Genomic DNA, 24,601 nt, shown 5'->3' with positions numbered 1-24,601 from the left:
AACTGGAAACTATCCTTCAATTGGGAAATGGTCAAATAAATTGTTATATATGAATTTCAATAGAAATTTATTATAAAATTAAAAATTATGAAGTTTTGCAGAGGATAGAGCACTAGCCATGAGCTCAGAAGGACCTGAGTTCAAATCTGGCCTTAGATACTTAATACTTCCTAGTTGTGTGACCCTGGGCAAGTCACTTAACCATAGTTGCCTCAGCAAAAAAAAAAAAAAGAAAAAAAAGAAAAGAAAATAATAATAATATGAAATTGATAGTTTCAAAAGAGACTAAGATAACCTTTATGAACTGATACAGAGCAAAGTGAGCAGAATCAAAAGAATAATTCATACAATGATGAGAACACTTGGAAAGACTTTAGAACTTAATGCAATGATAAGCTATAAATCCAAAAGGGGAAGTGAATTATGCCATCCATCTCTTGACAGAGGAATGAACTGAAAATTCAGGAAAAGATATACAGTTTTGGACATGGTTAAGGTAGGAATTTCTTTTTTCCAGACTCTGTATAGATATGATGGATTAAAAAAAAAAGTCTTCAGTTGATGTATGTGAAGGGAAGGATGGGAAAAAGCAAATGATTTTTTAATACTTTAAAAATACACTATCAACAATAATAAAATTCTGCTTTACACATGTTAGTAAAACTAACGCAAAACAAATAAGTTGTTAGATAACCCTGAAAACAGCTGGAGTTGATGACTGGGGGATTGGAGAGTAATGGTTGGAAGTGAGCAGTAGAGAGAACAGTTCCTGGTGTACAGGAATGAAAAGGAACACCCAGGTTGGAGCAGGATCACAGAGAGTAATTCAGTAAATCTAGAGAAGACATAGGGGGATTTTTAGTGTCAGAGCCATAAGTTGCCCCTCTATGTATCTGACATGTTCACACATGTTCCCCGAATTTGCATCTCCTCATATGCTATATGCATGTTGCTAATAATTCCTTAAAAAGTCAACTTTTCCCACTGAGTATGTATGTATACAAATTTTCTTTATTTATATTTTTATTTAATTAAAATTCATTGTGTTATCAGTCTGACTTGTAGAGAATTAAAAAGCATAAAGATAATTAAGGTTCAGGAGTGATAATTTGGAGACTATTTGATTTTTAGACCTCAAGAAAGCTAACTATGAAACCCAGAGTATTGTTGGGTGAGGGGGGAAAGCTATGGACTACATTAGTAGTAAATCTTCATATTCCTTAGCAATAGAAACTATAAACCATGAGATACTCTCGATAAACTGAAATATCTTGGTGTGTGGTATCCTGGGAAGAAAAATGATAGATGGAATCAAACTACAATAAGTAATTCAATAATTAGATATTGAAAACACATCTCCTTCATTTATACTTCTTATTCAGGAAATAGTGTAATGTAAGAGCTATGAAATTATCAACAAATCAGTTGCTTTTATCAACAAATAAGAAAGATTGTCAAATAGTGTTACTATTAAAATTATCATGTGCATTATAATATATCATAAAGAAAGATGAAACTTGAACATACAACTAGCTATTCATGAAAATGAGATCTATTTCAAAGATAACTTTCTTTGAAATGTCAAAGTAACATTAAATGATTAATATTTTATATGAAGTATATTTTTCCTATTCATTTGAAGTAAAAGGAGTACAGGAAGAGGAAGGAAAATTGGGGGAGAAAAAAGTCCTTGGAAATATGTGGTGAAAGACAACAATCCTCAAGAGAAATCTATCAACTGTATATCCTGAAATAACAAATCTGGACAAATAATGAAAATTTATTAACAAATGTCAAATTGTGTTATTGTTCTTCTGGGCCACCCAGAGCAACAATATATGTTTCTAATAGAAAGCAAAAATGTGAATTCTTGGAAGAATATAATTATCAAAGACATTTTAACATGTCATTAATAAATGAAATTTGTCTTCATATTCTATTCTCCATTTTAAATTTCACCAATGTTATCAATAGGACCATCAATCTTATGTCCAGAATTCCTTTTTCTCTTTAGTTTTCAAAATTTCATTCTCATGTATGTACTGCTAGTATTTTAAAAATAAAAAAAATAATTTCAATAAACCAATATTTGCAAAGAGCTAGGCAAATATTTATTTTTTGCAAAGTACTATATAATTACTAGCTATTATCATTATCATTATTAGGCATACTATACTAGGAAAAGGTACTGACACTGACAACTCAAGAAGATTTGGATTTAATTTTGGTTACTTCATATTCTAGTTAGCTAATTTTGGGCAAATCATCTCTTTTCTCTGGGACTCAATTTCCCCATCTGTAAAATGAGAAGGTTGTCAATATTTTTTTTCAGTCATATCTGATTCTTTGTAACTCCATTTGGGTTTTTTTCTTTTGGCAAAGGTACTGCAATTCATTTTACATATGAAGAAACTGAGGCAAATAGAGTTAGATGATTTGCTCAGAGTCATATAGCCAGTAAGTTTTTGAGGCCAGATTTGAACTCAGGGGGGAAAAAATGAGATTTTTGGCTCCAGGCCCAAAATTCTGTTCACTGTGCTACTTGGTTACCCTTAAAATTATCTCTAAGTATTACCTCTAATGTAGGTTGTCACTTGAATAGTTTATCTTCTTACCCCTTGTGTTTTATTTAGTCTCATGGGCCCACTACCTGGACTTTCTCATTTATTTTCACATCATTGGTCAAACACAATTTCCCTCCACTGTTCAGCAAATTTCTGTGAGTCCTCATTAATCATAATATAAAATCCAAAACAGTTTAATTTATCTTTTCAAATCTTTTTAACTCCTTAACCAACCACTTATCCTCACCACAAAATATCATTTCTTATTCTTTCCCTTTCTAGAGTTGCTACTTGGGTTAAAAGATCTAATAAGAATTTCCCCCTGAAATTGATTCTCAAATCAATGTTTCTGCAAATATACCACATTAACTTAATGTTCCTCCTCTCTCTATTAATTCATGTCAATCAACACCTTTAAAACATGACTGCTTCATGCCAATAACTCCAGGGATAGTTCTTGGATTACCACACTCATTTCTAGCCTTTATCCAACATTTCTGAGTGTATACTCTGAACAATTTTAACATAGTTAAATATGTGAAACTGCTTCTAGTTATGTTTCATAAAACAAAAAGGAATACTATAAATTTTATTTATTGTTTTTACTACCCTTTTATATTTAAAAAGAGGTCTATATGTGTTTTTTGTCTGTTTTCACTAAATTTTTTGTGAGAAAAAAAGTATTTTTAAGAGCATTAAATTTTGGAAAGAAAATATTGTTGTATTGTCTGTATATTCATTCTGAACTTCAAATCAAATATTAATGATGGCATTACTTCTAACCTAGAATGTTGGTGACCTATGATGTCTTATTTTATTCATCCTTTAACAAAGTATTGTCTTAATAATAACAACATTATGAAAAATAGAATAAATTTTTTATACACAGAATTAAGGGACTTCTTCAGACTCAAATATCTGTGTGTGTGTGTGTGTGTGTGTGTGTGTGTGTGTGTATGTGTGTGTATGTGTAATATGTGTATAGGTGTTTGTATATGCAAAATATACATGTACTAACACATATAAGATAGCTGTATATAAATGCATGCGTGTGTGTAGAAATATATACATACAGGCAGATAAATTAACATAGCTAGTAAGGCACAACACATTGAACTGGATATTCTAAGAAACAATGAAGAGACTCTTCCCTTCCTTTAGTAACTTGTCTTTCATAAATCTAGCAATCTCTAAAGTAATTGGATCATTCCATTGTTACTAACCATTTGGTTTTATACACACCTAGTTTTAAATACAAATATAGAGAAGAATGAATGCAATTCTTCTTATCCTATTTTATTTCAAATATCAATAATAAAGAAATACAAAAGACAGATAATAATTTAGAGTAAATATATATAAGTACTCATCTACTGAGCTTCTCAAATACACTGTTTTCACAGATCCATCACATGGAATACTATATATTTCATAAGACATTGGATAAATCAATGACTCCAACATTTGTAGCCATTGAGGTGAAAACAATATAATAAAATATCACATCCCATTATGCTTCAATACAGAGATGGATGACTAGGAACCTGGTACACCTATCAAATAATACAATGGAGGTTTTTGAGCTAATTATAACTCATGTACCAGAGAAAGACTTCCAAGGACACTGAACTAGGCAAACATTATTGTAGTCTTATATTAGGAAACATCTCACTGTTTTAAACAATAAAATGTCAGCTTATTTTGACACAAATCTTTAAAACAAAGTTGCTATTAGAATTTCTATCTCTGTCTTCCAACAGTCTATGTTAAAATTCTTCAACTTCTAGACAGTCTATGATAATCTGAATGATAATCTGAAAAACATTGAAAAGAGATCATTTTCACTCAAGATTTAGAGATACATTCACTCTCTCAGTCTTCATGAATGGAAGAATCAGTATGTAACATCTGTTATTATTCAAATAAATTGTGCAAAATCATCCTGTAACATACTGGAAATTTATTCAGGCCAGATATATTTTATTATGATTTTAAAGTCATATGCTATAAATCTGAATTCATTTGGAAGGAACCCAAAGACTTTCAATCAGGAATACTATGTAGCATAAAATTTCCTTTGCCCTGTTTCCTTTCCCCTTCTCTTTCTACCCATATCACAACAGTATAATTTTGTCCTAGGAGAGATGTTTAGCCATATTTTGACATAGCTAAAGTTTTCTAAATATGTACTGTCCCTGTATTTTAAAAAAGAACATATGAATCTACTAAGTGAAATTATTTTCACCTTTAGCCAATGGAAAAACAAGATTTATAAACTATCAGGGTTTAGTTATTTTTATGAACTATATAAAAATATAATCTTTTTGATGATGCAATGGAAGATTATTAAAGGTACTAACTGGTAGCTGGGTGAAATAATGCTAGAGAACTGGACCTGAAATCAAGGGATGACTTGGTTCAAATCCAGTCTCAGACATTCATTAGTTGTGTAAACATTGATAAATTACCCAACCTCTGTTTCCCTTGGTTTCCTTAACTGTAAAATGAGGAAAATATTAGCACTACTTCCAGTGTTGTCATGAGGATAAAATGAGAGAGTATTTGTTAAGCACTTTGCAAAATTTTTAGTAGCATATATAGATATAGATATATACATATCAATAAATGCATACATACATTATATATATATGCATATGTAGTTATAGGTAGATATCTAAATATATATGTATATTACCTCCTGTTGTTTTGAGGTTCTTATAATTACTAGTACAATATGACAACAACAACAACAACTAATAATAAAAGAGAAATACACAAAGGGATAATCATTGGAAAGGAGAAGTGAATTAATACTTCAGTGGTTGAGCAATTTAAACAATATTGGTAAGGATCAAACCTTCCTTTTAAAGTATAAGATCTATCATTTGTGCATATTTTCTATGTGTTCCTATCAGAGTGCTTCTGCCATTTTAAAATATGGTCAACTTTCAACTCTGTTAATAAAGGGGAAAAAGTAGAAGATCGCCCCCTAACAAATTTCTGTCTGTTAATGTTGAAAAATGTAAAAAAAATGAAATATCTACAAAGAAATATATAAAGTCTAAGAATTGATTAGGAAAGGGTTAAAGTGAAGACTATTTTCTGTGTGAGTCACTTGTAGGTCAGCGACTCTCTGTAGCACAATAGATATTTTTAAAATTTTTTTGTCAGATTTTTTTCCGTCACATTCTATTTTTTAAATTTGTTTCACCCTGTACCTAACACAATTCCTTTTATACATTATAATCTTTAGGACACTGAATTTTTGTCTTTCTTTGAATAAAAATTTTAATCCAAATATACAGAACTATAAATAGTGAATGTGAAATTGATGGAACTATACAATTAGTATTTCATACATATGTGTCAAATATACATTTCAATACAGGCATGAATAAATGAGTGAATTTGTGTTGAATACCCTTCAAAATATGTGTATGATATTTTCTGTATTACAGAGTTTGATGCAATTAATTGTCTTAATTGTAATAAGTTTCATTATTGGGGTAAAAAATAAAATAGTAAATATAAGTATATATTTCAGAATGTTGTAAAAGATAGGGTGGAGGGAAAAATTCTAAATCATTCTATTTTCTCACATTCTCTTTCTTCATCTCTTTGGTCACTAATTTTCTACTTTTCCTCCTTTTCTTCCTTTCCCCTTTCTCTTTGTCCTTGATTCCATTTCTCCCAAGTCCAATATGCATCTCCTTTATCTTTCATGAATCTTTAATCTCTTCTTTTTTCCACTGATTACCTCTTATGGCTTAAAATGTCCAGTTCTCCAAACGATCTGAGAGTGGTTCAGAAGATCAGTCCCAACAGTTCCATTCCTACCATAGATAGATAGTTCCCACCTTACTACATGTAGAGACCCTATAGAAATCAACCACAGTATTCCAATTCTCCTGTGAAGAAAGAAGTAATGAAGTATGCTGACAACCAGGTTGCAGGGGAAAAAAAGTAGAACAGTGAGACAAAATATACATTGGGTTTCTAGACCATGATTCCATAGTAGCCCTCCTTGTCAAAGACAGCTGAGAGAGGAAGGTTACTAAGAAGATAAAGAGAATCAACAAGATCAAACACAGGGTCAGGAGTCCATTTTAATACTGGTACCACTTTAACTTCAATTACCCAGATGTCCAAAGATCTCTAAGCTACAAAAGTAGCCAAATCACTACCTGAGAATACATTCTCTGGTGATGAGCAGTATGGGACCATATAAATGCTGACTTACTATTTCTACCATCATCCAGTTTGATCATTAGATAAGAAGAAAGAATATGAAATCCCAGAAATATTTAAAAATGGACAAAAGATTTGAATGAAAGAGGTGTTTGTTTTTTGCTGTTCACCAAATAATCAGAAATCTATGCATTATCTACATACCATGAGGGTTTTTATTTTTAACCTAAAGAAGCCTTTTTTGGGAAAGGCAAACTTGTTTTTCTTTTTACCTTGAATTTCTCAATACAGCTTTAAATTGTTTCATATCTGGTCAGGTTGAGGTCTTTTTAAGAACCGCATTTTTAATTTGTATAAAAGTACACCCGTAAAAAAAAACCCCACAAACTACAAGCACCTGCCATTTAAATTTAAAGTTTTTAAATGTTCCATCTCCCTACTATTAAAATTATTCACTTTAATATTACTATTCTATCCAACAAGTGTTCCATGTTTTCAGTTCCTCTTCATTGCTTACCTTCTTGAACAAAATTGTTTATATTGAATAACTGTACTTCTTCATAACCCATTCTCAATTCACATAATAATATAACCTAATAATATGGCTCTTATAATAAGTTCTCTGTTCTCCTCAAATTACTAAGAAATTCCTAATTTCCAGATCCAATGTAGCCTTTTCTCAGTACTTATCCTTCTTAAATTTTCAACTACTTTCTCCTTGCCTTATTAAATATCCCCTTCTTCCTTTGAATTCAAGGACCTTAGATCTTCTTTTTTTCATCTACTACTAAATAATATTTCTCTGTCTTTCTCATTGACTTCTTTTTTTTTTTTTTTGACTACTTAATGTGGCTGTTTCTCAATGATCTGTCCTAGAATTTATTTTCACTGTCCTCAGTAATTTAATTTAATCCCATAACTTCAAATAACACCTCTTCTGCAATTACAAAAATCTTCTAGTCCTGATTTTTCTTCTGGGTACTTTTCAACTGGCAATTAACAAACAACTTATAAGAACTTCCATGCGTATATACCACTGTACCTCTTTTATTCCCCTCCAAGCTCCCTGCACTTTCGACTCTCCAGATTTTGTTTTCTACCTCATTTCTCATCCTGAAAGTTCACTCTCTAGTCTTGTGGCACCTTTTTATAGTAGTTAGTTAGGAGAGGAAATATGAAAACACTAGACTTAAAAGTCAGAAGAACTACATCCAAAATTTGACTATTACAGACAATTTCACAGAAATTTATTTTACTTCTCCAAGAGAGTTGAACTTGATAAACTCAGAGCTTCTTATAGTTCTAAAGATGTGAGTCTATCATTAAAATTCAATGCATACCTTCTACATAAACTGTCATTTATTATTGTTGAATTTTCACAAAAAAATGATGATGATGGCTATAATAAAAATATAAAGTGCTGTTTTCAGAGTCAGAAAAGTCTGGTTTTAATTCCTATCTAAGCCACATACTGACATCTTAATTTTAAAAGAAAAGTCCCATTGTAATAAAAAATTCACAACCACAAAAGTTTGATTTAAAAATATAAAGAAAGTCACTTGCCCTAAAGTATTTTGTTCTTATTTAGATGAAATTGCCATTTATTGTTTTTTCTTTACTAATTTACTATCCACAATCATTTATATATTTTTTTAAGTTTCAAGGTTAATCAAATCTTCATTAAAATGAAGTATTTTATCTTGCGAGGATGAATCAGAAGAGAGATAAAAATGATAGACTTGTACAAAAAACTAAATAAGAATAGAAAAGGATATATCTTATTTTCAGTTTTATATGGCACTTACACAAAATTAAGCATGTATGACAATATAAAACCAAAACCAAATTAGAAAAGCAGAAATATTAAATCAATCCTCTTCATACCATAATGCAATAAAATACATTCAATACAAGGTCATTGAAACATAGATTACTCAAATTGTGTAAGATGATAGGAAAAGATAATGATAAATTTTGGATGGAATGTGGGAAAATTGGGATACTAATGCACTGTTAGTAGAATTGTGAAATGATCCAACAATTATGGAGAGAAATTTGGAACTATGCCTAAAGGGTTATAAAATTATGAATATCTTTTGACCCAGCAATACCATTAGTGGGGCTATAAGAAAATCATAAAGGAGGAAAAAAGACCCACATGTGCAAAAATGTTTGCAGCAGCTCTTTTTATGGCAGCAAAGAATTGTAAAATGAGTAAATACTCAACAATTGGGGAATAACTTGTGGTATATGAAAGTATTGGAATATTATTATTCTATTAAAAAAAAAGGCTTAACAAATTGATTTTAGTGAGGCCTGGAAAGATTTACATGAACTGATGCTGAGCAGATATAGAGGGCTGAACCTCTGCATCAGAGAAGAGAGCACATAAAGCTACCTATTCAATATGAGACAATGGCTCTATTAGCATATATTTAGATGATGGCTCTCCTCACAATTGGTGCTTGCTGAATGTTTGGTAGTAAGATAATCACATGCAAGGATTGGAGGGCAGAAGAAGAAAAGTGAGAGGCACTTGGTGGCAGGACAAGGAGGAAAGAGGCTGGAGATTCTGGATTCCAGAATCCAGGATACAGCTTTGGCAAGCCATGTGGCAGCTTGCCTGCCTCCTCCACTTCTCCTCCTAAAGACCAAGGACTTTGATTTATCCTGACTCCGACAAACCTTCAGGCCCTTCAGGGAGCTATCTCATACTTTACATTTGGCACCCAACTTGGGGCAAAGACCCTAAGTGGAGAAGTCCAAACAATTGGACCAGAAATATATTGTACACAATAATAGCAAGAATGTGAAAAGATCAACTATGAAAAACTTGGTTCAATGATCCAAGACATTCTCAATAGACGTTAGATAGAAAATTCCATTTGCATTCAGAAAAAAAAGGACCATGGAGACTAAATGCAAATCAACAATGCAATATTCATCTTTTTTCTGTTTTCTTTTCTCTCCCATGGGTTTTCTCTTTTGAATGATATTTTTCTTCCAACACGAGTCATAAAGCAATGTGTATTAAAAATAAATAAGCAAAAGAATCATAGAATAAAAATTAATTGGAAAACAAATCATTTAATCCTAAGTAATATATGAGTCAAAAATTAAATCATAGAAATAATGTTTCATTAAATCCACATAAATCATTGGTATTTCTACATGTTGCCAACAAAGTCCAGCAAGAGATAGAAAGAGAAATCCTACTTAAAATATAACATATTAGGGAGTCCACCTTCCAAGACAAAGCCAAGAACTCTATGAACACAATTACAAAACATTTTTTAACAAAATAAATTTAGATCTAAACGATTGGAAGAATATAAAGTCCTTATGGGTAGGCCAACCTAATATAATAAAAAAGGATAATTCTACCTAAATTAATCTACTTATTCAGTGCCATACAAACCAAATTGCCAAGACATTAATTTATAGAGTTAGAAAAAATAATAACAAAATTCATTTGAAAGAACAAAAGGTCAAAAATATCAAACGAATTAATAAAAAAAAATGTGAAGGACAGTGACCTAGCTGTACCATTCCTAAAACTATATTATAAAGTAGTGGTCATCAAAACCATATTGTACTGGCTAAGAATAGAACAGCAGATCAGTGAAATAGGCTAGGTTCACAAGAGACAGTAGTCAATAACTATAGTAATCTAGTGTTTTATAAATCCAAAGATCCCAGATTCTGGGATAAGAACTCACTATTTGACAAAAATTGCTGGTAATACTGGAAAATAGTATGGCTGAAAGTAGGCATTGACCAACATCTAATACTCTTTACAAAGAGAAGATTGAAATGGGTTCATGATTTAAACATAAAGGGTGATACTATAAGCAAATTAGAAGAACAAGGGATAGTTCTGTTGAGAACTGTCCAATCTGTGAAGAAAGAAACTTATAGCCAAATAAGAACTAGAGAACATACAAAATGGATAGTTTTGATTAAATTAAATTTAAAAAATTTTGTACATACAAAACCAATGCAGCAAAGATTAGAAGGGAAGCAGAAAGCTGGGAATTATTTTTTACAGATAGTGTTTCTGATAAAGATATCATTACTATAATATATGTTGAATTGACTGAAATTTATAAGAATACAAACCATTCTCCAATCAATAAATAGTCAAAGGATATGAACAGAATATTTTTAGACAATAAAATTAAAATAATTTCTACTCATATAAAATGCTCTAAATCATTAATGATTAAAGAAATGGAGAGTAAGTTCTAAGGTACTATTTCATACCTTTCAGATTGACTAAGATGACAGGAAAAGATAATGAGAAATGTTAGTGGGGTTGTGGAAATACTGGAACACATTATAACACATTATTGGTGGAGTTAAGAATTGATCCAACCAGTCTGGAGAGTAATTTGGAACTACGCCTAAAGAGCTATCAAAATGTATATACGCTTTGATCCACTAGGTTTACTACTGGGGCTGTATTCCAAAGAGATCATAAAAAAAGGAGAAAAAAAGGGCCTATATGCGAAAAAAAATGTTTGTAACAGCCCTTTTTGTAGTGGCAAGGAACTGGAAATTGAATGGATGCACATAGGTTGAGGAATGGCTGAATAAGTTATGGTATATGAAGTTAATGGATTATCATTGTTTCATAAGAAATTACGAGCAAACTGATTTCAGAAAAGCATCCAGAGACTTAAATGAACTGATGCTAAGTGAAGTGAGTAGAACTAAAAGAACATTGTACACAACAAGAAGAAGATTATGTGATAATCAACTGTGATGGACTTGACTCTTTTCAACAAGGAGATGATTCAAGCAATTCCAATTGGTTTGTGATGGAAAGAAACATCCACATTCAGAGAGAGAATTATGAAGACTTAATGTAGAATAAGGCTGCCTCCAAGAAAACCTTCACAGTTTTGTTTGAGCAAAATATTTTTAATTTAACAAAATCTATCTCTTGTTTGGTTTTAAACCTGTAATTCACTTAATTTCTCCTTAAAGGATTTGGATGGTACAAACAAAGTCAATGCAACCAAGATAAAAAGGGAAGCAGAAAGTTGAGAAACTGGTTTTTTTGTTTGTTTGTTTTTGTTTTTTGTTTTTTATAGGCAGTATTTCTGATAATGGCCTAATTTCTCAAATTTATAGAGAACTGAGTCAAATTTAGAAGAATACAAGTCAATCCCCTTTTGATAAATGATTAGTGGATAGGAACAGGAAAGAAGAAATAAAAGTTACCTATAATCATATGAAAAAAATGACCTAAATTTCAAATTAAAATAACTCTGAGGTACCATTTCACATCTAATTGGTTAATATGATAGAGAAGTAATATGATTGATATTAAAGTGATTCTTGGACAATTGGAACACTAATGCATTTTTGCTGGTGTCCTGAACTAATCCAACTATTCTAGAGAACAATTTGGAACTTTGCCCAAAGGGTTATAAAACTCTGCAAATCCTTTGATTCAACAATATCACTTCTAGATCTGTATCCCAAAGACATTATACAAAAAAAGGAAAATGACCCAAATGCACAAAATATGTTTATAGCATCTATCTTTTTGGTGACAAAATTGGAAAACAGGGGGATATCCATTATTTAGGTTATGAGTTGATGCACTGAGGTCCCAAGCACATGAGGCTAAATAGTAATTGGACTATACTCTATTAATATACATGATTGGATAAAGAATGGCCCCTGCCCACTCTCTGTGCAAGTCCTGATGTGTTGTATAGGAAATGACGATTTTGGTGGGTGGAGGCAGGGAGACAGGAAGAGAGGCGGGGAGAGATTGGCTTGGGTTCTATGCTTATAGCTGCTGGTCATGTGGCTGCTGGTCTAGCTAGCTTCTTGACTCAGCTATACACATTGCTATTGCCCATTCTCTTCCACCTCCGATCTTTCTTCACTGAGAATAAAGACTGACAATTTTCCCCTAACCTGAATTCCTGACTCTGGCTGATTTTAAAATACGTGGTCTTCACATTATGGCTGAACAAATTGTGATATTTAAAAATAATACAATATTATTGTTTTATAACAAATGGTGAGAAGGTAGATTTAAGAGGGGGGAATCTTATAAAGACTTACATGAAGTGATACAGAGTGAAGTGAGCAGAACTAGGGAAACATTATACACAATATCATCAATACTGTATGATGGTGAAGTTTGCTAGACTTGGCTCTTTTCAGCAAAACTGACCTAAGACAATTCCAAAAGACTCATGATGGAAAATGTCATCCACACTCAGAGAAAGAACTATGAAGTCTAAATGCAAATCAAAGCATCCTATTTCTACTTTTTTTTCCTTCTTATGTTTTTTTTTCCTTCTGTTTTGATTCTTCTTTTACCACATGATTTACATGGAATTATGTTTAATATGATTATACATGTATAACTAATATCAGATTGTTTGATGTATGGGGGAGGGTAGTGGGGACAGAGGGGAAAATGAAAATCAAAATCTTATAAAAATAAATGTTGAAAATTATCTTTAGAGGTAATTGAAAAAATCCCATTAAGTGGAAAATATAAAATACCTAGATCAATAAAATTTATGCAATATTAAAAACCAATTTGGATGTTTTACCACTTGGTGAATATACATACACACACATGTGTGTATGTGTGTGATAATACTTCATTGTCTATGATATCTTTTAGCTAGTGATAGTTTTCTTCCTTATCTCTCTTAATTAGGTTTATTTTTGCTTTTGCCTTATCTGAAATTAGGATTGCTACTCATAGTTTCTTTGTTTGTTTTACCTTAGCTGGAAAAATAATAGCTTATGTTCTAGTCCCTTTCTTTTACTCTTTCTGTGTCTCTCTACTTCATGTATGTTCCTTGCAAACAATATATTTATTGTAGTATTTTTTTTAATTTACTCTGTTATCTGTTTCTGTTTTATGGGAGAGTTTATCCCATTTCACATGCAGTTATGATTTCTATATATTCCTTTGCTGTAAAGGGCTGAAACTCTGAAAAAGGTATGCTTGAATCAGACAACCAAGCACTTAAGGCTAATTACCTATTCAATATAAGACAAGGACTCTATTAGCATATGTTTGGGAAAATGGCCCTTCTCACTATTTGATGCTGGCTCAATGTTTGGACTTAAGATAATCATAGGCAAGGAATAGAGGGTGGAGTGACAGAGGCCAAAGACTCACTTGGCTGCAGGAGAAGGAGGAGAAAGGTGGAGATTCTGGATGCCAGATTCAAGAAGAGATCTTTGGCAAAACTCATGGCAGTTTGCTTGCTTCTCCCCTTAAAGACCAAGGACTTTTACTTATCCTGAGTCTGGCTGATCCTGAGGCCTCCAGGGAGCTAGTCTGGACTTACACTTTGAATTCTATTTTCCTTCTTGTTTGTCCTTTTTCTCCTTTCACTCTTACCCTCCTCCTCATTGTTTTGCTTCTATTTATGACCTCCTGTGATCTGCTTTCTCCTTCTGTCAGTCTTCCCCCTTGGATTTTTATATTCAACTTGTTATAAATATTATCTATCAATACTGATGGCTCAGGCAATTTCTTGATTACAGATTTCAGACAATCCAATGATTCTGACAGTGCCTCTCCAGCATTTATTCTCCAGAATTATTTTCTAATGAAGGACGTTACATTTTATTCTATTTCTTTTGAATTCTTTTGAATTTGTTTGATTAATTCTTGATGATCTAGAGTCATTAGCTGCTACTTGCCCACTTCCCCATCTTCCCTTGATTATAATAGGTTTTTCATACCTCTTTACACCTAATCCATTCCATTTCTCTTTTCCTTCTGCAACTTCTCTGCCTCATGCCTTAATTATTTCTTTTATTTTATTTCTTATGATTTATCATATAGCTATACCTTCTATATATTTATATTCCTTTTAGCTATATTATTAGTGATATAATTTTAAAGAATTGCAAGTATCATCTTTCCATGTAGAAATGTAAACATCAGCTCCATTGAATCCCTTGTTTTCTTTCCTTTTATTATCTTATGACACTTTTCTTGGGTCTTGATATTGGAGATCAATTTTTTTCTTCAGTTCTGGTCTTTTATGGAGGCTTAAATTCCTCCTATATCACTGAATAAAATCCTATATCACTGAATTAAATTAAAGTATTGTGCTTAATTTCATTAGGTAGTTGTATTTTCATTGCATTCTTAACTCCTTTGCCTTCCAGAATATCATGTTCTAAGACCTCTTGTCCTTAAATATTGCAGCTACAAAGTTCTTGTAATCCTGATTATGGCTCCACAATATTTGAACTGTTTATTTCTTGTACTTGTTGCATAATTTCCTTGAACTGATAGTACTGATAATTTGGTGATAATGTTCCTTAGAATTTTTATTTTGGGATCTCTTTCCTAAGATTATTGGTGAATTCTCTAAATGCCTATTTTGCCTTCTTGCTCTAGGACATTCTTTAAAGATGCTAGCCAGATCTTCTATTTGATTATAGCTTCCAGGCAGTCCAGTGATTTTGACAGTGTCTCTCCTGAATCTGCTTTCCAGGTCAATTACTTTCCAATTAACAATTTTTAAAAAGTAGTTTGCTGGATTTTTGATTCTTCTTTTCCATTTGGTCAATTCTATTTTTAAGCAAATTTTTTTCTCCCAAGCTGTTGACTCATTTTTTATAATTCTCTAGCATCTCTCTCATTCTTTTCCCCATTTTTCTTCTACCTCTTTTATATGATTTTTAGTTTCTTTTTGAGCTCTTCCATGAGTACTTTCTGGGCTTGAGACTACTTCCCATTTTTCTTTAGAATTTTGCTCATTTTGATATCATTGTCCTCATCTGAGTTTGTATCTTGACTTTCCTTGTCAACATAATAACTAAGAATACATTATTTTTTGTTGTTTTTGTTCCATCTTTTTTTACCTTTTATTCCTTTTATTTTAAATTTGAGCTCTGTTTGTGGGATGTAAAGAGCACAATCTCAAATGTGTAGTGCTGGGCACTGCAGGACCCAGCTGTTTATGTGTTGCCATACTAATATTGCCCTGAAGTCCACAGGATATCTTTGTATCTGATGTTGCACTGAGAAAGTGGGTAGGGAGGAGGTCTGACCCTGATAGAGGGTGTAATGGTTTAACAGCTAATCAGGGATTGAACCAGGGTCCTAATTCTGGTGTCTGACATGGACTATGGCCAGTGAAATGTTTCTGAATCTCCCTGGGATTATGCTAAAACAAGAAGAGTTCTAGCTCCCGGAGGTTGCTTGTTTGCTTATGACTCTACTTTTGGAGTTCGAGTTTGCTGCTAAGATACAGCACGAGTACTGGCCTGCTGCATTGCACTAGGGCTCAAGATCCCCAGCTGGTTTGCTGAGATAGGAATTGCTACTGCCTTACTGGGACACTTCTTGTCCTAGAATGTGTTCCTCTTTTGCCTAAGTAACCTTTCTTGGCAATCTTACAAGTTTCTTGACCTAAAAGATTGTTTTAGCTCATCATTTTGCTGGTTTTGTTGTTCTGAGATTTGTTTGGGGGCACTATTTTATGGTTGTTTGATAGTATATAAGGGAGCAATACAATGATTCACTATGTACACCATCATTTTGACTCCTGGAAGATTTTATTATATATTTTAAAAGAATAGCAAGTTGTACATAATAGATTTTCAGTTTCATGTGCAATCATTTTTTAAAAAATTATGTTGTGGAAATGCTTGTTTTATGAGTTAACAATAAAATAAAATTTAAAATAAGTTAATGAGAAGAGAATGAAATAGTATACAGAAGTTAGAGATGATAATAAAAAATAAAATAGATTATTTTTATTTCATAGAATTAAAAGGAATTGAACAACCAAAACTAATATAGTCAAAATTAGGTGGAAACTGGAAAACCAAAAGGAAACAGAATTTCTCTGATAAATACATTATTTCTGAAACAATAAGGAACTGAATCAAATTTACGAAAAAAAATGATCCATTTCCCAATTGATAAATTATCAAAGAGTATGAACAGCCAGTTTTCAGAAGAAGAAATGAAACCATCAATAGTCACATGAAAAAATGCTCTAAATAATGATTAATTAGAGAAATCCAAATTAAAAGAAATATGAGATATTAGCTCACATCCTTCAGATTGGATAATGTGAAAAAAACATAAAAATGAAAATGCTGAAGGGACATGGTAAAATCTGGATACTAATGTATTATTGATGGAGTGGTGAAACAGTCCAACTATTCTGGAGAACAATTTGGAATAACACCCAAAGGACTACAAAATTATGCATACCCTTTAATGCAGCAATATCATTACTAGGTCTGTATCTCTATCCAAAAATCAAGAAAAAGGGAAATTTTTCTATTTGTATAAAAGTAAAATTATACCTGATTTTTGTAAGATAAAGAACTGAAGACAGGATAAGCATTAATTGAGGCAATGGATGAATAATTTGTTGTATATGATAGTGATGGAATACTATTGTGCTATAAGAAATAACTAAAAGGATGGTTTCAGAAAAACCTGGATAGATTTACATAATCTGATGCAAAGTAAAGTTTGCAGAATCTGGAGAATATCAGAAATAGCAACAACATTATTGTAAAGATGATCAGCTGTGAAAGACTTTGCTACTATCATCACAACAGATACCCAAGACAATTCCAAAGAAATATGATTTGAAAAATGTTATACATTTCTAGACAGAGAACTAATCAATTCTGAGTATAGGTTGAATCATACTTATTTACTTTATTTTTGTTGTTTTCTTTTGCAATATGGTAAATATGTAAATATATTTTGTATGATTTTACATGTATTATCAATTTTTTTTGCCTTCTCAAGAATTGGGGGCATTGGTGGGAGGAAGGTTCAGAATTTGGAACTAAAATTTTTAGAAAATTAATGTTAAAAAATAAACATATATAAATATAAAATATAAATATATTTTTAAAATAAAGGAATGGAAATAAAACCCCTGAAGTGATAAGAAAATGGACTGAAGACAATATAAAAAGATAGAATTGATAAAATCCATCTACAAAAACCTTAGTGATAGTTGACATTTATGATGTGAGGAAAGATAGACTATGATACTGTTAAAGAAAATCAATAAGGAAAGCTCCAGTATTTTTCTAAAAGACAGCTCCATCTCTTATAATACAGGACATAAAGGTACAACAGTCACAGACTATTTGTTATAGGTTGGACAAGTAATGCTACCTTTTTCAAAACCCCTGAGAACATTGCTGAATCATTGCAGTATATATTAATATTCATAGGGATGGCCATGAGTCATCAAAAAAAGTTTAATTTATTTTCATTATCTTCTACTTTTTAAGGTAGGGATATATCCAGTTTATTTTAGAGAGACTGTTATAATTAACTATTTTTAGTTAATTAATTTTAAGTAGTTTGGGTTCTTATAGGAACAAGGTGTAATTATCTAGAAAAACCTTCATATATGGAAGCTAGGGCACCTGGATACCTGGGTTATATTCCTAGTTTGACATTATGATTTCGGAAGTCATTTCCCCTTAGAAAGACTCAATTTTCTCATATATAAAAAAGACAAGTTAATATAAACTATTTCTGATGTTATTTTCTATTTTAAGTTCCACCTATCAAATAAAAAGTGTGTTGATTTATATTGAATTAATTACTTGAAAGATTTGCAAAATATCTTAGTTCTAGAGAATTGGTTATATATTGTAAAAAGCTACCAGAATATTAGACCAAGAAAAAAAAAGATTTAGAATGATCTGGTTTTTTATCTATTTCTAAACTTTTTGTTTCCAAACACTTGAATATGGGAAAACAAAGGACTTAAAGACTTTTAACACATAAAATAAATAAGAGGGAAGGGCTACATTACCCAATGGTACTCTTGCAGCACTTGCATCAGGATTGATCCAAAATGATAGCCAAGAAAGGACCACGATGAGCAGAGTAGGGGCATATACACCCATCATGTAAAATCCCACTTGTCTTCTCAGTGTAAAGATTACTTCTACACATGTGTAATAGCCTTTCAAAATCAAATACATGTATGTTATAAGTTGTTAAGAAGCAATACTTTCAGGCATTACTACTGTCCAAATCCCATATTATTAACATTTTTAAAGTATTGAGAAAAAATTTTGTGTTAAGTTGAACAAAAAATAAATTTTTTCATATTATCTTTTTTCTCCAATTTTTTGATAGTGGTAATAACATTTTCCCCCTGATACTTCTAGTTTTCATTTTTTTCTGTACTGACATATTGGAATACATATTGAACAAATAATTAATTTTAATAAGTTCTTATATTGAGAAATAAATTAAGCTAAAATTCATTTATTTGTGATGACTCGGTATTCTTTTTTCCCTTAAGATAATAGTGTTGCCATCAATAAATCTAAAAAGACATTAAGAGTTTGGGTCTTAGAATGAACATCATTAGTTGTTTAAAAAAAAAAAAAAACTACCTGGTCTAACATTTTCGTTTTTCATATTATGAGAAAGAAGGAAATGCAGAATTTGTCTTTTTAGAGCCTTTTTGGTTATACACAAAGTGCAACATCCAAATCTTCTCTTTGGATAAACCCACAACATATGTTTGTAATTGTCAATCATGTGGAACATCTCCAAAATATATCACTGCTTCAGGCCACCCGTTACTCACACTTAGAGTGATTTCAGTCTTTTCTACATAATATTTCAAACAGCCTCCGTTAGATTATGACATTTTACATTGCAGATAATTACCTAGTCACCTTTTTTATATGAGATATATAAAAGCCACAGTGCTGTGTTCCCTCAACAAATTTGAGATTTTCAAGATATGGTCTCAGTTCAGTGCAATATTGCTTATTTGGAAATATCTTATTTTTCATTCCATTTAATAGACATTGAATGGGAATTTTGATAAAATTTGTGTTTTGAGGCAGATTGAGGCCAAATCTTTTGGAAAGGGCACACACTATTCACTGAAGAGTCTTGCAGATGGGTACCTGGATTTCAGCAGTAAAACACAGAGGAACATTTTAGGGATTTAGGTGATAAATTTTTATGAGAAATGTTTGTCAGATCCTGGCATTGGAACTTATTTTTGTTACTCATACCATGTGTATTTTAGGGGGAAAAGTAAAGGAGGAAAAGAGAGAGACAGAACTAGAGGGGGGGAAGGAGGGAGTGAAGGAGAAAAAGAAAGAGAAGACAGTAGGAGAGACAGAGATTTAGAATATTCAGTTAAGTACTGCCATGTAGATAAAGCAAATAGAGTTCACTAATTACTTATTTATTTTTATGAATCAAAATACATTTCCAATTCAAGGATTTCAAAGGTGAATCTTATTTCAGAGAATTTAATAAATAATTAATTGGCAGAAATTTATCTCAATTATAGGAGGAAAATATGTTCTGTCACTACTGGGTATTTTTCCTCTAAAATTTGAGAAAACATCATCTAAATAATGTCCATATTTGTTGATATGACTTTTTCCCCAGCCAAACTTTTGCATTCATTATTTTCTCAACTTTGATAAATATTCCAGCTTTATGTTTCAATATTGATCCACCCCACTGAAGTAACAGTGGCAATTAATTTTAAAGTAAAGCAATATTTCCAGGAAAAATGGAATATTTTCTCATCATAACTTGGTTTTATGTTCAAATAGATTAGAGTTTCTCAAATGTCATACTTAAAAATTACCTTTATTATGACATTTAAGACAAAAAATATTTCTGAAAGATGTTTTAAATAGGAAGAGATTGTTCTTCATTTCTAAATAAAATAAAAAAGCGGGTAAAGTTTAATGCCATAAATTTTTCATTAGTTGACTGATCATCACAGATTCTTTTTTTGATAATTTGATAAATTACAAATTTATTTACCAAATTAAAAAGAAAAATGCTATATGACATAAAATGTCATTTTTTTCTTTTGTTTCCATGCACACAATGAAATATCATCATTGCAGTTAATTCAATATTTTGGGGAAAAGTACCATCTGGGGGAAATTCCTTTTAAAATGTAAGCACTGCATCTGTATCTGATATTTTGCCCAATACTCTATAAACATCACTGTGTTCATGTTGTCAATTGCTAATTGTTTTTTGCTGAAGATGATTTGGTGACATTGGTAATACATCATTTCTGATCTAAACATTAGCATTCTCTTATGATAGCCAAACTTCAACATTAAATAAAACAAAATATGTAATAAAAGATTGCAAAACATATGAAATCTTTGGCTCATTGGTACCAAATGGTCATCTATAAAGCAATCATATAAATTGAAAGATGGCATGTCTTTTTGATAGAAAAAGTAATGTTCTAAGAAGTTAAAAAAGTAATTCTATTGTGGAAATTACTTTTATTAATTCTTTAAATTATTCATTTATTTCCTACAAAAACATCATAATGTTTGGAAACTATAAAGAGTTTCCTTAATTTAGGGAGTTCCATTCATTTTAAATGTAGGATAATTTATTCATAAGTCTATATAGGATAATGTATTCAGTAAATGTTTTTATAGTTAGACATGGAAGTATTCTACAAATTAACATTTCATCAGTTTCAAAGTTTCTTTATTCATCTAAATAGCACTTAAATACAATTGCTATAATGAAACTTTTAGTAATAAGAGCTATGAATACAATGTTATTTTGTGTATCCTGCAAGAAGTAAGCCTGTCTTAGAGGGGAAAAGCCACAACATACAAAAATAAGAGACCATATGGAGGTACCATTTGTTTGTGAAGTGGTGGGGGAAGGGTACGGAAATCCTAACCAAATAAAGCTCTAAGGAGAGCACAAAAGATTTTTGTTTTGTTTTTAATAATAGTTCATGATGTAAATATTACACCTGGGTGGTAGAACAGATAAATGCTCTAGACCCGGAATCAGCTGTACATGAGTTCAACTTGGCCTCAGACACTTATTAACTAAATGATCCTGGGAAAGTCATAAAGTAATCATTAATTGAACAAAACAGCATCCAGTAATGTGCAATCCTATCAATCTCTGATCAGTTTGATGATTCCCTCCAATTAATTGGATAAGCTTATGGGTCATGATTAGTCCAGGGTCACATAGATAGTAAGTGTCTGACGATAGATTCGACTCAGTTTTTCCTGTCTCCAAGTCAAAAGAGACACAGAAAAGGACACACAGTCAATTACACACAAATATATATGGAGAGACAAAGACAGAGATAGAGAGAGACAGACAGAAAGAGACAGAAACAGAGAGACAAAGAGGTAAGCCATTCTGTTTGCCTCGGTTCTTCATCTGTAAAATGAGAATAAAAACAGATCTACCTTCCAGGGTTGCTGTGAAGATCAAATGAGTTAATCATAGTGAGATGCCTTGCACAGTACCCAGAATAAGTTAGTTCAGTATAAATGTTATCAAATATCTGATAAAAATCTGATGAGCAGTATTCATAGGGATTTGTGATAAATATATTTAAAACCGAGTATTATTACCCAATATATAAATGGTCAAAAGAAAAAAAGCAAGAAATTTCAAAAAGAAGAAAAAAACAATCATTTGATTTTAACATCATATGAAATATATATATATATATATAATCATTTAAACCAATGTACTGAATCACAAATAACAATGAAAATGCAAATTCAAACAACTCCGAAGCTTCACTTCATACCTATCAAAATAAAAAAGATAAAAATTTGAAAATAATAAACATTGTAAGGACTTTAAGAAAGCCAACAGATTGTTGGTGAATATTTAGATTAATCTTCTGGAAAACAATCTGGAATTAATTGAGAATGTTTGATAACTACAACTCATGTTCAAGGACATCAAAGATAAAGATGTTCCATATATACTAACATGTCCATAGTAGTACTTTTTGTTGCAACAACAAAAAAAAGGAAGTAGGTAACCATTAATTGAACAAAACATCATCTATTAATGTGAAATATATCCATCTCAGATCAATTTGATTATTTCTACCAATTAATTGGATAAGCTTACAGGGTATGATTTGTCTAGGGTCACATGGGTAGTAAGTGTCTTAGGTTAGATTCGAACTTACTTTTTTTTTGACTCCAAGTCAAAAGAGACAGAAAGGCAGACAAAGAGAGGGAAACAGAAGAAACAGAGAGACAGAAGCACAAAACAGAGACAGAGAGAGACAGAGACAGAAAGAGTGAATACACAAGAAATAATTATGTGAGGTTAGGGCCTTTGGAGAGTCCTGAATAATGTACAGCAAATGTAATAAAATATTATTGCACAATAAGAAACAAAAAGCATTAGAAATTCAGAAAAAATGAAGATATACACAGCTGTACAGTAAAGCAGAAGCAGAAAAATGGCTACATTAATATAAATGAGAAAAATACTAAAATGCAACTGAATTAGGTTAGATGTAACCAAAAACTTAGACTCCTAAGGACAGATAAGAAAGCATATTTCCTGCCTGCTAGTAGAGAGCTGGGGGTGAGAGGGTTGATTTCTGAACACTGTATACATTGATAAATTTTTCTTTGTTACAAGGAAAGATTGATGGTAGGCAACTGGATAAATTAGAAATGATTATGGCATAAAAATTAGGCACCTTTTAAAATTAATCTTTTTAATTTATTGTTATTAAATAAACATTTGATTTTAACATTTTAATATTAAAATATGTTATATGTATTATTAAAATATTTTAAAATAGATTACAAATTGACATTTAAATTGGAACTTGACTCATCTAAAGTATAGCATTACTATATTTTACTAAACATTATACTAAGATATAATTTTATAAATTATATATTATTTTAATTACAGCAAGATATGCAATAGGTTGATTTAAAAAAAAACAGGAATAGACAATTTAAACCAACTTTCCTTTTAAGTAACTACATATTGCATTTGTTATATTTATTCTAAATATTATGTTGAGTTAACCACTGCTTGCTACAAAAGACAGTTTTAGCATACTGAGTTCATGCAGACATCCCAAAATCTCTGAATCAGTCCACCTTTTTCATCATCTGTAAATGGATCTGTTGCATAGAATTTAGGTTTCTAATATTCTAATTAAGTCTTGACTATATTTATTATTATGTCTAGATCTTATGTGGTATTGGTATTTTTTAAAAACAAAAAGAGTACCAATTATTAAGTGTAATGCAATAATTTATCAATCAAGTAATACAATAATCTCTTAGTTGATGATTCTCTGACCAGGATAAAGGTTCAAGAGCAATTTTTTAAAAATGAAGTGCATATTTCACTGATCATCTGGAAGATAGCAAAATATCATTGATTAGATTTTTATTGTATTAAGACAATATCAGTAACATTCTTATTTCCAATTATATTTTGCTACCCTTGCCAGAAATGGTATTATTTGGTTTAATTTGAAGAAAGCAATTTATTCAGGGTGGGATAATCTACATTTTCAGCATATAAAATTTAAAGAGTTCTACCAGACCTTTCAAATCCAGAAAATGTATACAAGAAAGGTTAAAATCAATAGTGTAGTTGTCACATCATTAAAAATATAAAGAAAGCATAGTATATATGAGGTTTTTAAAAAATAAGAATATTATCAACATAGTTATTTCAAATTTATTTTGCACAGTTCTTGCTTATTCTACACTTAGTCATTTATGGATATTGCAACCACATTGAAAAGTTGTATGTGATACAGATTCTGTTTTTATCTTAAGGATTACTTACCAGTGCCTTTATAGTATTTGGTACAGTTACCATATTCAATATCTTCCTTTTTAATATCAAACTGTGGCAAAGCTATTTTCTCTAATTGGACAGGATCTCCTGACTGCCAGATAAATCTCAGATCATCCGTTGTATAACCAACTTTATGAAAAAGAAAAAAAAAACAATTAGTTTGAATTATGTAATCAGAAAAATGTATTTATGAATATTATACATAAAA

The 24,601-nt window shown here is 31.1% G+C and overlaps 1 protein-coding gene across 2 annotated transcripts in view; it reads right to left on the bottom strand.

Moving 5' to 3' along the window:
* Positions 1–24,601, bottom strand: part of GLRB (glycine receptor beta) — a 104,901-nt gene that overhangs the window by 14,274 nt on the left and 66,026 nt on the right. For both annotated transcript variants that reach the window (XM_003773111.3, XM_031944197.1), the window contains exons 7-8: positions 24,382–24,522; positions 18,569–18,721 (exon numbers count right to left, since the gene is read on the bottom strand). In XM_003773111.3, coding sequence (XP_003773159.2) covers positions 18,569–18,721; positions 24,382–24,522 — 294 coding nt within the window. The remainder of the gene's footprint in view (positions 1–18,568; positions 18,722–24,381; positions 24,523–24,601) is intronic.

This window comes from Sarcophilus harrisii, chromosome 6, assembly GCF_902635505.1.
Source record: "Sarcophilus harrisii chromosome 6, mSarHar1.11, whole genome shotgun sequence".
Taxonomy (NCBI): domain Eukaryota; kingdom Metazoa; phylum Chordata; class Mammalia; order Dasyuromorphia; family Dasyuridae; genus Sarcophilus; species Sarcophilus harrisii.
This window is presented reverse-complemented; position numbering and strand designations above follow the sequence as displayed.